Source organism: Sabethes cyaneus, chromosome 2 (assembly GCF_943734655.1).
Source record: "Sabethes cyaneus chromosome 2, idSabCyanKW18_F2, whole genome shotgun sequence".
Lineage (NCBI taxonomy): Eukaryota > Metazoa > Arthropoda > Insecta > Diptera > Culicidae > Sabethes > Sabethes cyaneus.
The window spans coordinates 172484398-172497120 of record NC_071354.1 but is presented as its reverse complement, the minus strand read 5'-3'; the positions used below and the strand labels follow the sequence as shown (position 1 = coordinate 172497120).

The window sequence follows — 12723 nt, the reverse complement described above, 5'->3', positions numbered from 1 at the left end:
GAGAGTAACACAACATGTTGAACATCATGAATGTGTCTTACCATGAAGTCGTCGTATATTCAAATCACGATTGGGGTTTACTAATCCCTCGTTGCTTTCTTTTATTTCTGCGTAGTGGCAAAAGCCATTTTCTAGGACTCACCACAAGATTTAAGCCGGAAAGCATTCAGATCAACAACATGCACGAGGCATTACGACTAAACTGAGTGATCCCTGTGTCACTAAAAAATTATCCATAAATTCAACCATCTCTCAAATCGGTCCGCGGGCCGCACGAATTATCTCGAAGGGCCGCTGTTTGGCCATCACTGTGTTAAAAGATGCAAAAAATATTTCAAAAACACTTCTCCGAGGGCATCTAGAACCTCAAAGGTCACGAAAGCTCAGAAAAAGAATTTGGTCGTCTAATTCTACAACAGTTTTACTATGCCGGACTTCTTCAAATTTTCAGTCTTTATCCCCTTTCTACAACTGCAAACACGGTATGAAATTTCTCATTAACTAATTCAGAGATTTCATTGAACAACTTGCTACTACATATTCCTAGGGCCTGCGCTTCGATACCATTTTATTTAGCTGCATAGCTGATGAGTAAAACGTTCAACACGACGAAAGCGTTGGTTCAGCGGTTTCATTGAACAAGCACACATCAATGAAGAAGGTAAAAGGAGATTGTGAAACAACTTCTGCTCGACATGCAAATAGATGCATGCATCATTCGCAAAATTTTCTCGTTCTTCAGTTCAGCAATCTGCGGCAGATTCTCCAAAAGGGCCGTGAATACAGAGTTCCAACGCAACATTTGTTCGTTGATTTTAAAGCCGCATATGATACCATCGATCGAAAAGAGCTATCATGCAAAATCATAGACGAGAACAGGCCCCCCAGGAAGCTAAGCATCAAACTAATTCAATCTGCAATGGATGGTAGACAGTACTGTGTTCGGAATTCGGGTGGATTGTCGAATTCATTCGAAACACACAGAGCCAGAGGGCTTCGTTAAGGTGATCGTCTCCTCTGCCTGCTGTTCAACATAGTGCTACAAGGTGTTATGAACCGAGCGGATATCATCGCGCGGGGCACAATCAGCAACAAATCCAGTCAATTCGTCTGAGTCTGACGATGACGATGAAATGGATATTATCGGTAGAATATCTGTGGCGATGCGATGGCTAAACATGTAGTCGATAAATTTGTCTACTTCGGCTCACTGGTAACAGCGGACCATGACACCAGCTGTGAGATGTGCTTACTATGGACTTCATAAGCAATTGCGGTCGATCAGGTTAAACCCCCGTACAAAGTGTACCCTGTACAAGACGCTTATTAGACCGGTTTGTCTCTACAGGCATGAAACATGAACAATGCTCGAGAAGGACCTGCGAGTGCTCGGAGTTTTCGAAAGACGAGTGCTTAGAACGATCTTCGGCGGCGTACAGGAGAACAGAGTATGGAGGCGGAGGATCACCTGGAACAGCTCTATGGCGAACTCAGTATCCCAAAGTTAGCTGAAGTTGGACAGATACGACAGGCAGGGTATGTTGCAAGAATGCAGGACAACTACCCTGCAAAGTGTTCGCTTCAAATCCGGCAGGAACAAGACGGCCAGTGGCGCGAATGAACGTTCATTTAGTTACTAATAAGATACTAGCATTGTAGTGCCGTAACTACAAAAGATACAACAAAACTTTTTTCAACAAAATTATAGATAATAACCGGTTCTTCAAATGTCCCATACTTAACATTGTCATATTTGGCCCCGTTTAGACGGTACTGTCAAATGAATCAAAATTGAGTCAAAGTGATCGAACCATCCCTGCCTAACTGTCCAGAGTTACGCCCCATCGAGCGATATTGGGCTTTGGTGAAGAGAGAGCTGTCTCATCACAAACAACAAGCAACAACTATAGATAATTTTCGTAAATCTTGGACAAACGCAGCTAAATTGGTTGCCAACAAGTCTGCACTGACCCTCATGGCAAGAGTAAACTCCAAAGTTCGCCAATTTTTCATGCAGACCAAATAAGTAATGTTAATTTGTTTGATAATTATTAACGATACACACATAAATGATATAAAATTGTTTCATGGATTAAACTTCTAGCAAATTTGTTTTATTGCAAAATTGAGGTGTCCAGATTTTGTCGCGAACAAGCCTTATTCATATAATATAGTGCATCATTTCTACTGTCCATCACTATGCTACCGTAAATCCACCTATTAAGGTGATACAAATTTTTGTTTTGGAAAAGCGTAAAAAAAATTTTCTTCGGAAAAGTTGTAGAAAACACTAAATTGAACAACTTCGCTGAATGTAGTAGCTGTCTAACTCTTAATAGTTACGAAATATAGTGATTTATTTGAAAAATAAATTCTGCTTAATAACTTTGTACACGATTTTTTTATTGCTTTCAAGGGTTCCACAAAGTTATTCAATATATTAAAGTACACATTTTCTCTGAAGACTGTTTATCGCCAAGAAGCATATTTAAAGTTATAATTTTTTTTTAAATCAACACTCCTAAAAAATTATCCTGGCGTCACTTCGGACAAACTAAACAACTTTAAATAAAAAATGTTGTATCATGTCTAAAAAAACAAAAACTTGCACCAACAGCACTCCGAAAAAATGCCGGAAAAAATCAATTGAAAAGTATTTTACATTTTAATAAAGTATTCCATAGCTCTTAGCAACTTTTTCAGACTGAATTTGAACATTTATTGCTTTGCAATTTTAGAAATGAATGAATATTAAGTGAAGTGTTTTATGTTAAACTTGGGCAAAGTTTTAGAAATACAAATTACTTGAAACTTTGCTGAAGAGACCAAGTATCTACATAATATAGTTTACCAGATTTATTTAGAGAAGAAACCCACTCTAAATCAGTTTGTTAATCTTTTTGTTGTGATATGTCGTGATAACATTAAAATAAGTATCTTTCTAGTAGAAATCGTACATATAAAGATTGCCTTTTTTAAGCAAAAATTGTACCATTTTTACACTAAAACAATCTAAGATAGACATTTTAAGTTCGGTTGTTGGGGTGCCCCAAGGAAGTGTATTAGGGCCCCTTTAGTTTATTACCTATATAACCAGCTTTTTTGCGAATTGGGTATGAAATGGGGAATACAAGTAGAAAACAGCGCCAATCATAGCTTTAGCCATCCCAAGCCCCTACCTAGCGCCTCTATATGGCCATACCTGGAAATATTTCAATTTGTATAATTGTATAATGTAGCCAAACTTGGAGGTGCGGGGTCGTGTGGTTTTCAGTGCCTAATCTTACAACTGTAGTTAAACTGCCTAAAATTTAGGCAACCATTGAACCACACTACTCTATTTCCATGTGTTATATTACTTAAACTAATATTTTTGGTAGACTAATCTATTTTCAGAAAGCATAATAAGGCTCTATATCCTTGGCCAATTGCAGCCTGGCTTCTGGTCTAAGCGCCATTAGTTCATCCCCTAGGGTCCGGAGTTTCAATGAACCTTCATTAGCAAAGATACACCCAACGACTGTAAATAAATCATTATTTATATGGTAAGCGGTTGGTACGGGAGGTCATGCTTTCTTCCTTCCCCATGATTTCAAGGAGTTTAGTGAAATTAGGTATTATTTCTGGTTTCACTTGATTCCTTGGAATTCTCTCTGCGGTACATGCTGCGCACTTGGCCTGACCGTTGACAAGAAAAATGATTGATTCAAGTAAACGTCATTTTCCAGGATGATTATATTAGCGAATTCAAATTGCATTGAAAGAGGAAGACACTGGCTGCCTTCATTTTTTAGGTATTTAGATCCTATTTGCAAAAAGGAGATTCCGTTCGTGTCTCTTCCCTAGTAACAATTCCAAGTTTTATTACGTTCGTATAGTGGTTTTCATGATCAATTTCATAAAACCGCTAATAAAACTATGGAGCTCAGAACCTACTGATGACCGCTACCATGCGGTATCGAAATCCGTACAGCTTCGAAATCCGTACACCTAATACAATTTGCTTGATTATATGTATTAAAAAGTCTAAATGCAAAATATTAATAATAGGCCTAGACCCGTGGTTTATTAGCATTACGTCAATGTCAAAATATAGGTAGTAGGCCATCAAATACAAGTAATAAAAATTAAAACGTTAATGCCTATCAGATTTCTCTCTAAATTGGTTGTGTTGTTAGCAATTTGCTAAGAAAATAACTTCCAATAAAATGAAGTGTAAGGCGCATTTGAAGTGATTTTCCTATTTAAAATCTCGAAAATCAATTTGAACTAAAGGTGTTTATCGTTCTACAGCTTAATTTCATTCATTATGGCATTGAAATAATATTTATTCATCATAATTAGTACTGTACGGATTTTGATTCAGTTTTACTAGTTGAATCTAAATCCGTACACCTGTGCAGTATCCTTAGTGATCCAACTCTATTCTATGTTTTGCCAAACAAAATGGAAATAACTAAAGCTAAATATATGTCGATAAACTGGAAGATGGCAATTACGATAATACATGGTGGATAATCCCTTAATAAAAGCATCGAGATAGTTTAAGTTTAAGTTAACTCTCGAAATACCGGAGTCTCTTCTGCAATTTTTTAGCTTTCCGTACAATTTGCAACAAAAATCAAGAAAAAATGTTATATATTGTTTATAAGTGAAGTTAATTTACTCTAAAATGTTAAAAAAGTTTGTTTCTAAGCCTAATATTTCCTGAGACATTAGGAAAAGAATGTAAGAACATTTAACACAAACAAGGTTTTGTTACAAGTGGGATGGATAGAGGCAATATTTAATCAGTACCAAACCTGATATTTTAACTTTCCGACCGAAAATGAACAATTACCCATAATTTGGCTTAAAAACAAAAAGATTGATTCCTTGTAGTGTTCTTACTGTGCGTGTGAACGACTCTTAGATGAGCAGGACTAAAATACAATGCGTCAATTATCGAGAAAAGCATATTTTATAAAGCAATTAGTCAAATAAAGAAAAACAACTTTGCCACAAACTTTAAACTCATTTCGATCAAGCTTACACGGATTTAGATTCAAAATTATGCGGACTTTGATTGATTTTTAACATGGTGTACGGATTTTGAGTCACAGGTGTACGGATTTTGAATCAGGCATAAAAAAGTGTACGGATTTTGAATCAAGAGATGCACATTTTGATCTCGTTTTTTTATAACTAGGATTAATTTTAGCTTCCTATTATTCCAAATAACGTTAAAATGAGCATTAGACTATCAAAAGAAAACATGACGAATTGCTTATTATAATATCATAATTTTATATTGACCATTTAAAATTGTCTAGCTCTTAGGTGTACGGATTTCGATACGGCACGGTATAAAACTGCTTTCTGACCAAGTGGCCCACTCCTTAGAATGTTTTCATAACTGCTATAAGAATCAGGTTATAAGCTCAAGTAGTCGTATCACGCTCTGCTGAAAGCAGCAATAAAACCGGTTAAGCTTTCGCTGCTTGACAGCTTTCTGGCAAAAGCTAAATAAAACTTGTCAACTTGAAAATATATCCGTGATCAGAAAAGTTTAAATTTTACTGACAGATCATTCTGAACAATTTGGTTTATAGCAACCAGGATAAAATATCCCATAGAATATTTATTAAATTTTAAGTAATTTCTTTGGTTTGCAGCATGTGCGCATTTAATTTCAGCGTGCATATTGATATGATAGGTCGATATGATCAGCGCGCCAGTGAAATTTTGCAATTTTCAAAAACTGGTTGTTTTAACAAATTGAAAATATTCAGTTAGTCAATCTCAACTTCTAGCAAAATCATTTTATTTGCTTCCTCTGACAGGAAAACCGATTGATAATAACTTTCTTTCTGCAAAACACTTTGCTTTGATGAACAGTTGTTTGCGAGCTAAAACAAAATACTACAATATGGCAATATGGCTTCGCATAAAAAAATGATTTTGGTGTTGAATTGCGGTATTCTTCATAATAGCAGCCAAAAAACTGTTTGGTTAGGGTGTTACCGTTTCAATAGCTCTATAAAACTAACAGATTTATTGCGGTTTGACAAGTAACCGCGATAAGATCAATTTTGATTGGTGCGCCATTTTGTATTGCCACGCCACACTTATGGTAAGTTTATAAGAGACGTGGTGCAACCAACAAGTTTTAACGTGCTAATGTAAGCAACCACAATAAATTTGATTTATTAGCAGTTCTATTATGGTTTTCTAGCTAGCTATAAGTTTGTTTGGACTCGTATCCTCTTGGTATTGCGCAATACCACAATGACCCCAGAGATAATGATTAATACCGCAATAAAACCTTTATAAAATTCAAGTAGAACCAAGTGGCTTTAGAATTGATACTTGGGTTATTTTCATGTACGCTTATTACCGCGGCACAAAAGCATTTCAATGCATTTTATAACAATTAACTTATGACGTTAGCAATCATTTCGAAATGCGAAAAAATGCGTTTCAAGTGCATTTGCATTAGCGTGATAAGCGTAAGAGACGCATAGAACCTCTCATTTGCAGATCGAAAATCAGACAGAAATGTTTTCAATGTTAACATAGAAAAGACTTTCTAATATTGATAAACAAAAATGGCCATTGCATACTTTGTGAGAAATCATGAAGTAGTAGCAGATTATTTGGTGGTAAGTCGAGAAATTCTCGCAATTCGATCGGTTTTGAACGTATGTACTTGTTTGCCAAGAACGTTGCGTTCGATTCTCAAGTTCCCGGTTTGGGATTTCTTCGCATGGGAATTTCTGACAATCTCCCTGAATGGATGGTGCCGTCCACCCAAAACTTTACTGGCAAGTTCGGTTGTGTGCAAAGGCCTAGTCCTAGTCCAATGGCCTAGGGCTCTGGAGTTGGATAATGGCCAGCCTTTCTATAATGTCCCTATTAGACGTTATGATGTGCGTCGTAATAGAATATCTTAATTGCTTGCAAATAGCAATTTACAATTAGATCGTATCGCTGTAAAGGGTTGAAGACATTTATATCTATTATGAAATCAGCTGGTTTTTTGTATAACAGGTTTAAATTGTTGTAATATTTGAAAGCATCTCATATCATCAGTATCTTCAGCATCATTTGAGTTTTAAACATCTTATGTAATGAATTTTTCCATAAAAAATGAAAAAATTATATGTGCGATGAGCTCGATTTCAGGGTACAACTTCGCCACAAACAAAAACAATTTTTCTAAACTGCGATGTTTTTTTTCGTTTTTGAATTTGGCATAAACCCTTTTTGGAAACAAAAAATGATTCAAAATGACACATCAATATGTTGAAATAGCATCATTTCTAAATGGAACAATATTGACCTGGATTTCAAATCACTTAACGGTTCGCTTCAACCCAAGATTCTTTCATGTAAGACACAATTTTTTTTAATTAAGTCACTTTTCATAGTCACAGGAAATTCTCATTAGTTAGTAAGTTATGCATCCAGTAAATTCTAAAATGATATAAAAAATAATTACTATTCTTGTAACATCTGAACCGTTCCTTAACCATCAAATAGCCAACATATTTCATATATGTATAATTTCTCAATTAGTACTCACGAACAGGAAAAAATTAAAATATAAACAGAACAAGCAGCCACCGTTTCTCGGTCAGTACGACAAGTTGCCTTACATAAATAGCAGCATAGACCGAACCGAGTGTAAAAATAATTGCAAACATCTACAGCCAAGGCTCCGGATAGCATCAATCATGCGAAACATGTGCCCTGTTGTTGGTTTCCACTGTCCTTCCCACTGGCTTCACACAGTTTCGTTTCCCTCCCGTCTTTCAACCCACCACCCGTAAAAAATTCAACGAAAACTCAACACATTACCGTTTAGATAGGCGTGATGTCTCCAGAGCTGCTGCACCTGATACTGTGTGATCGAGTTGTTGTTATTGTTGTTGTTGTTGAGGCCGTTGTTGTTGTTGTTGTTGCTCGTATTGTGATGGATCGCCTGCAGAAGCTGCGATGTCGGCGGCAGGCTCTGGTTCTGATGGATCCCGTTAAGCCCGTTGGTATTGTTCGAACCGAGCAGAGCCTGGTGAGCCTGCGCCTGTTGGTGTTGCTGCTGATGCTGTTGTTGCTGTTGCTGCTGGTGATGTTGCTGGGTCAACCCATTAACGTTGGTCAGTTGCTGCAGATTGTGAACCACCTGCTGCAGCGGCATACCGACCGGTAGGATCGGCGGTGGCATCGAATTGAGCAGCTGATTGGCCACCGCATTGGTGTTGCTGTTGGTGCCACCGTTTGCACTACCGGTCCCATTCGGGATAATTTGTATATGGGGCGATGGGGCAGGTGTCGGCGGACCAATGTTCATCGATGAAACCGGTGGCAGCGGCTGGAATTCCATATTCATTTGTGGGCCTGGATCGAAACGGAAGCAATACACCGAACCGGATAAAGGTTGTCACCACGTTACGTTCTTCAATTTTGTCTTTTCTTTTCTATTTGACCGAACCACCAAACTGTTTGGAGATAATTGTTTAAGTACACAATGCTTTCACTTGTTTCTTCCCTTTCTTTCTTCGGGAGTAGGCTGGTTTATGCGTCCAATCGCCGAATAACTGGAAATTCGGGTTCATATATGACCACAGCACAACCTGCTGGATTCACAGCTGCTTAAACGGAAGGTAGGGTTCACTCTTAATTTTGCGTTCGAGCGAGCGGGCACATGGGAAATACGGTGAAACGACGGTGGCGGTAGGAAGGGGTTTGTTTCTTCAAGGCATTGCCTTCGTGCGACAACAAAGGCCGCGATTCTTTTCGTCAGGAAAACGGTAAACACTTGTCAAACTTGAAAAACATTTGGCGAATTAGCGCTTTTCGGGGCGCCTCTTCTGCGGTTGTCTCGAGCCACTGATCTAGATCAGTTCTCTCACGCTTAGTTATCAAACAACGGCACAAGTTCCGCACGCGTACACTTCCCCAGGCGACTTGCAGTGGTTGCTAACACTTTTTTTCCTGTGAATGCAAATCCAAGTGACCTTGTACGTGCTATTCCATGCGTTTCATTTTTCAATTCAAATTAGCTTCCATTCTAAAAGCGGAGCTTCCACACTACGATCGCACAACGCGCGCACTACTGCTATTGGGAGGTTCTAAAGGGCTCACGAGGGAGCGTCCCACCTTGTCCCACCAGTGTACCTCACCTCACCCCACTCACCGGAACGGCGCTGTTCAGAAAGATCTGTTTATATTAATTAATCAAATTGCATCTCCGGCTCTGCAGCAGGCAGCCAGGCAAGGTATCACACAGTTGCCGCATGCGCACTCTCTATCAACACTACGTTCTCACCAACACCACACACAGTCGAGCACTATCAGAGCTTGCTGCACTAAAGTGGTTTGCTTCCCAGTGTTCCCGAGCTTCCCAGGAGCGATAATTCCGGACGTTCGTTTTGCACAGGCACACACACGAATGGCACGGTCTACCTATGACCGAGCGAATTTAGAATTTTAATTATCATGACTCTTACTGTTACCAGTCACTTCACGCTTGTAACTAATTTAATCAGCTGGTTTTGTTCTGCGTCTCAAGAATCTTTCCTACGACCGACCGTATGTTTTATTATGCACCTCGCAGAACCAAAACAAAACGTGCCTTGTTCCCCCTTGCAAACACACATTCACTCACAAGCCTCGGTGTGAGCAAGCACCGGCTGAAGAACTAGAACAGAAAACGGTTCTTGAGATGGACTCTTCCTAACTCTTCTTCTCTCTAGCCGAATCCGCCACCGCTGCTCGAGCAATGGATTGATTACACAAGGTCCTCCTTCGTCCGGGTTTGCCGTGTACCACACAGTAAAAGAGAAAGCACTTCACGCACGCGCGTTTTCAGCGATCGATGGATCCCGACTCATCAGGCAGTACTGTCTCAAGGGTCTCCAGAGGCCACCGCCGCCACCAAACAACAAGCAAAAGTGTTCGGGTCCCCCACCGTATTGCCAAAAAAAAAACGCCAAACAGCACTAACCAACACACACCTCACCGCACACTATCAGCGAAGAAATAAGAAAGGCTAGAGCAAACACACAGCCCAAAAACTATTCCGCGAAGTTCCGTACCGTTCGAACCCATCGACGACGATCGAGCTGGTCAAGAGGTAGGAGAAATGCGCGAACCGTGTGAAGAGTGAGAGTGAGAGTGAAAGAGGAAGTATTCCGGCGCACGGTGCCTCCGAGCCACCGACCGAGCGACTGAAAGCCTGCTGCAAAAACAACCGGCAAGAGCGAGCGAGCACTTCCCCGTGTGACTGACGTACGAAAGTGTATTGAAACTGAAAACTTTTCGCTTAGCTACCACTCTATCTAGCTGCCTCCAACATCATCGTCGTCGTCATCATAATCATCATCAGCGGTGCTACTCGCACAACTTGAGCGACAATATACAATGGAACGCGCGAGGTAGCCCCCACCGGGCGCAAAATCCCGGGTGGCAGCCACTGGCGAGCGGGCGGGGAAACTCGGACGTGCTGCGCACAACAGTGACAATAGCACACAGCTACACCACCGGTCGAATGTTTATAGTTAACACATGCTTCAACTGCTGTTCAAAACAGTCTGGACACCTCACCTGCGCTTGCTTACCGGAGTGCCCGGGTTCCAATACATGTTGCCTTCCCCGTCGTTCAGAAAGGCGAGTGTTTGTTCGATCGCTTCTTGCAACCCCGCTGAACTAGTGTTTGGCTTTTTGCGAATGAACATATACAGGCTAACCTAACCACAGCATCGATCTTCAAAGCTGCGGATACCGGAACCACTAGTGCCGAAGTAAAAAATCACAACTTGCACGATCAAATCCATTTACCGTACACATACCATCGTATGCTTTGATCCACGGTGGTTTCGTTTTTTCCCTAATCCCATCCCGATTATCAAATACTTTACGATCTCGAAAATGTCACAAAGACCCAGGTTTGAATTTAACGAACGAAAAATTATCACACGATAAGCCGAACATCGCCACTTTTACCCTATCAAACGGGAAAGCAGGTATTCAGCAGTGCCACTCTGGTATCACTGTAGTGTGGAACAATTTTATCATCATCACCAACACCAGCCAACGCGCACCGCGAGTCAACATCGCGATCGAAAGTGAGCTTTGCTCATGCCAATCCGTTTGATTAGCATTACTTAATGCCATTATATTTAAGTATTTTTCGTCTCTTCGCCACCGTCCGACTGTGCTGCACTCCACCAAGCTAAGACAACGACGAATACGACAATGAGAAGAAACAACGAAAAAAAAATCTCCATTTGATTAGAGGTGAAGCATAAACACATATAGACACAAGCCGGGGCCTATCTGCCGCGCGGGGACTACCGTCGTCGTCGTCGTCGGTCAGTCGTTGTCGGTAGTAAGTACATAGGCAGGCGATATGAGGACGCGAATACGAGATACGGTCGCAACTTCAGGCGCTGTTATCTCATAGAGCTTACAGCTGCAGGTCTGAGTTCGATTACAGCAAGCAAGCAAGCAAAAAAAAAGAAACGACCGACCGAGACCGATTCTGCAGCGCGCGTTCTGTGTGCTGCACTGCTAGCTGGCGCTGGTGCAGTGCAACCGTTGCACCGTATTTTATTTCAAGATCAAGTTCTTGGCTGGCCACTGAGCCGATCATATGCATAGTGCAGTTTTGTTCTGTACAGTCTCGGTCACCGTCACCGTCACCGAGCTTGCCGTAGTGGCTATGGCTAGTTCGCTAGTGCCAGAGTGAGGGGTGCTCACGGAGAGAACGGGTCGGAGTGTTGTGACACTCCAAACAAGGCGCCGGAGAATAGAAGTTATGAATCAAATGATGTAGAATGAAAAAAATTGATGATGAAAAACAAGCATTTTTTAAAATGATTGAATTTTTATTACATTCGATTCTGTTGTCACATAAATTGGAATTCTACGTCTAATATTTAGTTCGTCTGAAGCAGGAAACCAGTGAACATGAATTAATGAACACTGAAAATAACATCTGTTCAGAAGATCCACGTCCACGACGCAAGATTAAATGAATAGAGAACCGATAAATTAACCTGACATGCCTTCTAGCGTCCCTAAAGAAAACGCACAGGTTGTTATTGCGAACATTACTTAGAAACAGACATTACTTTTGGAGGGTTTCATTCCACATAATTTAAAAATGCGAGCATCACGAAGAGTGATTTTGAATCCTAATAGCTCACCGATTTCCTGATGAACTTTTATTATTTTAGCACCAATCTATTGAAACATCTTTTACGCATCGACTCCAATAAAAAAAACTATTATTGTTTAGGTGCGCATTATTGAAAAATTTGCACATGTCATGCCATATTTTTTTGTCATTTTCAGTACATTTGCTAATAAAATGAAATGTTTTACTAGCACAGACATCAGTTTGACTATTAACCGTGCAGCTGCAGACAAACGTATACATACGTATACATAATAAATAAATTATGTAGTTTTTTCTCACTTTTGAGAATTTACCATCGTACGTACCATCATCGGGATGATGCAATCGGTTCAGTGCGGCGTATGGTGGCAAAGTGCTTTGTACTGCGCGAAAATTCACTAACAAAAATTATTGCGGTGAATCAATCTCGCCATGTAACAGTTTTGTCACAAAAAGAAAGCTTGTTGAATTTTGCCTCGACGTACTACACGGAGCGAAAAAGCTCCAGTTTGTTTCAAACAAAATGATTGTTGTTTTAAGCCTCAATAAAATATTTTTATAAC

At 40.1% G+C, this 12723-nt stretch overlaps 1 protein-coding gene across 1 annotated transcript in view; it reads right to left on the bottom strand.

Moving 5' to 3' along the window:
* Nucleotides 1-10255, bottom strand: part of LOC128737948 (hepatic leukemia factor-like) — a 120523-nt gene extending 110268 nt beyond the window's left edge. Inside the window, exon 1 of the mRNA XM_053832731.1 lies at nucleotides 7840-10255. Coding sequence (XP_053688706.1) covers nucleotides 7840-8368 — 529 coding nt within the window. The 5' untranslated portion in view covers nucleotides 8369-10255. The remainder of the gene's footprint in view (nucleotides 1-7839) is intronic.
* Nucleotides 10256-12723: the final 2468 nt, after the last annotated feature.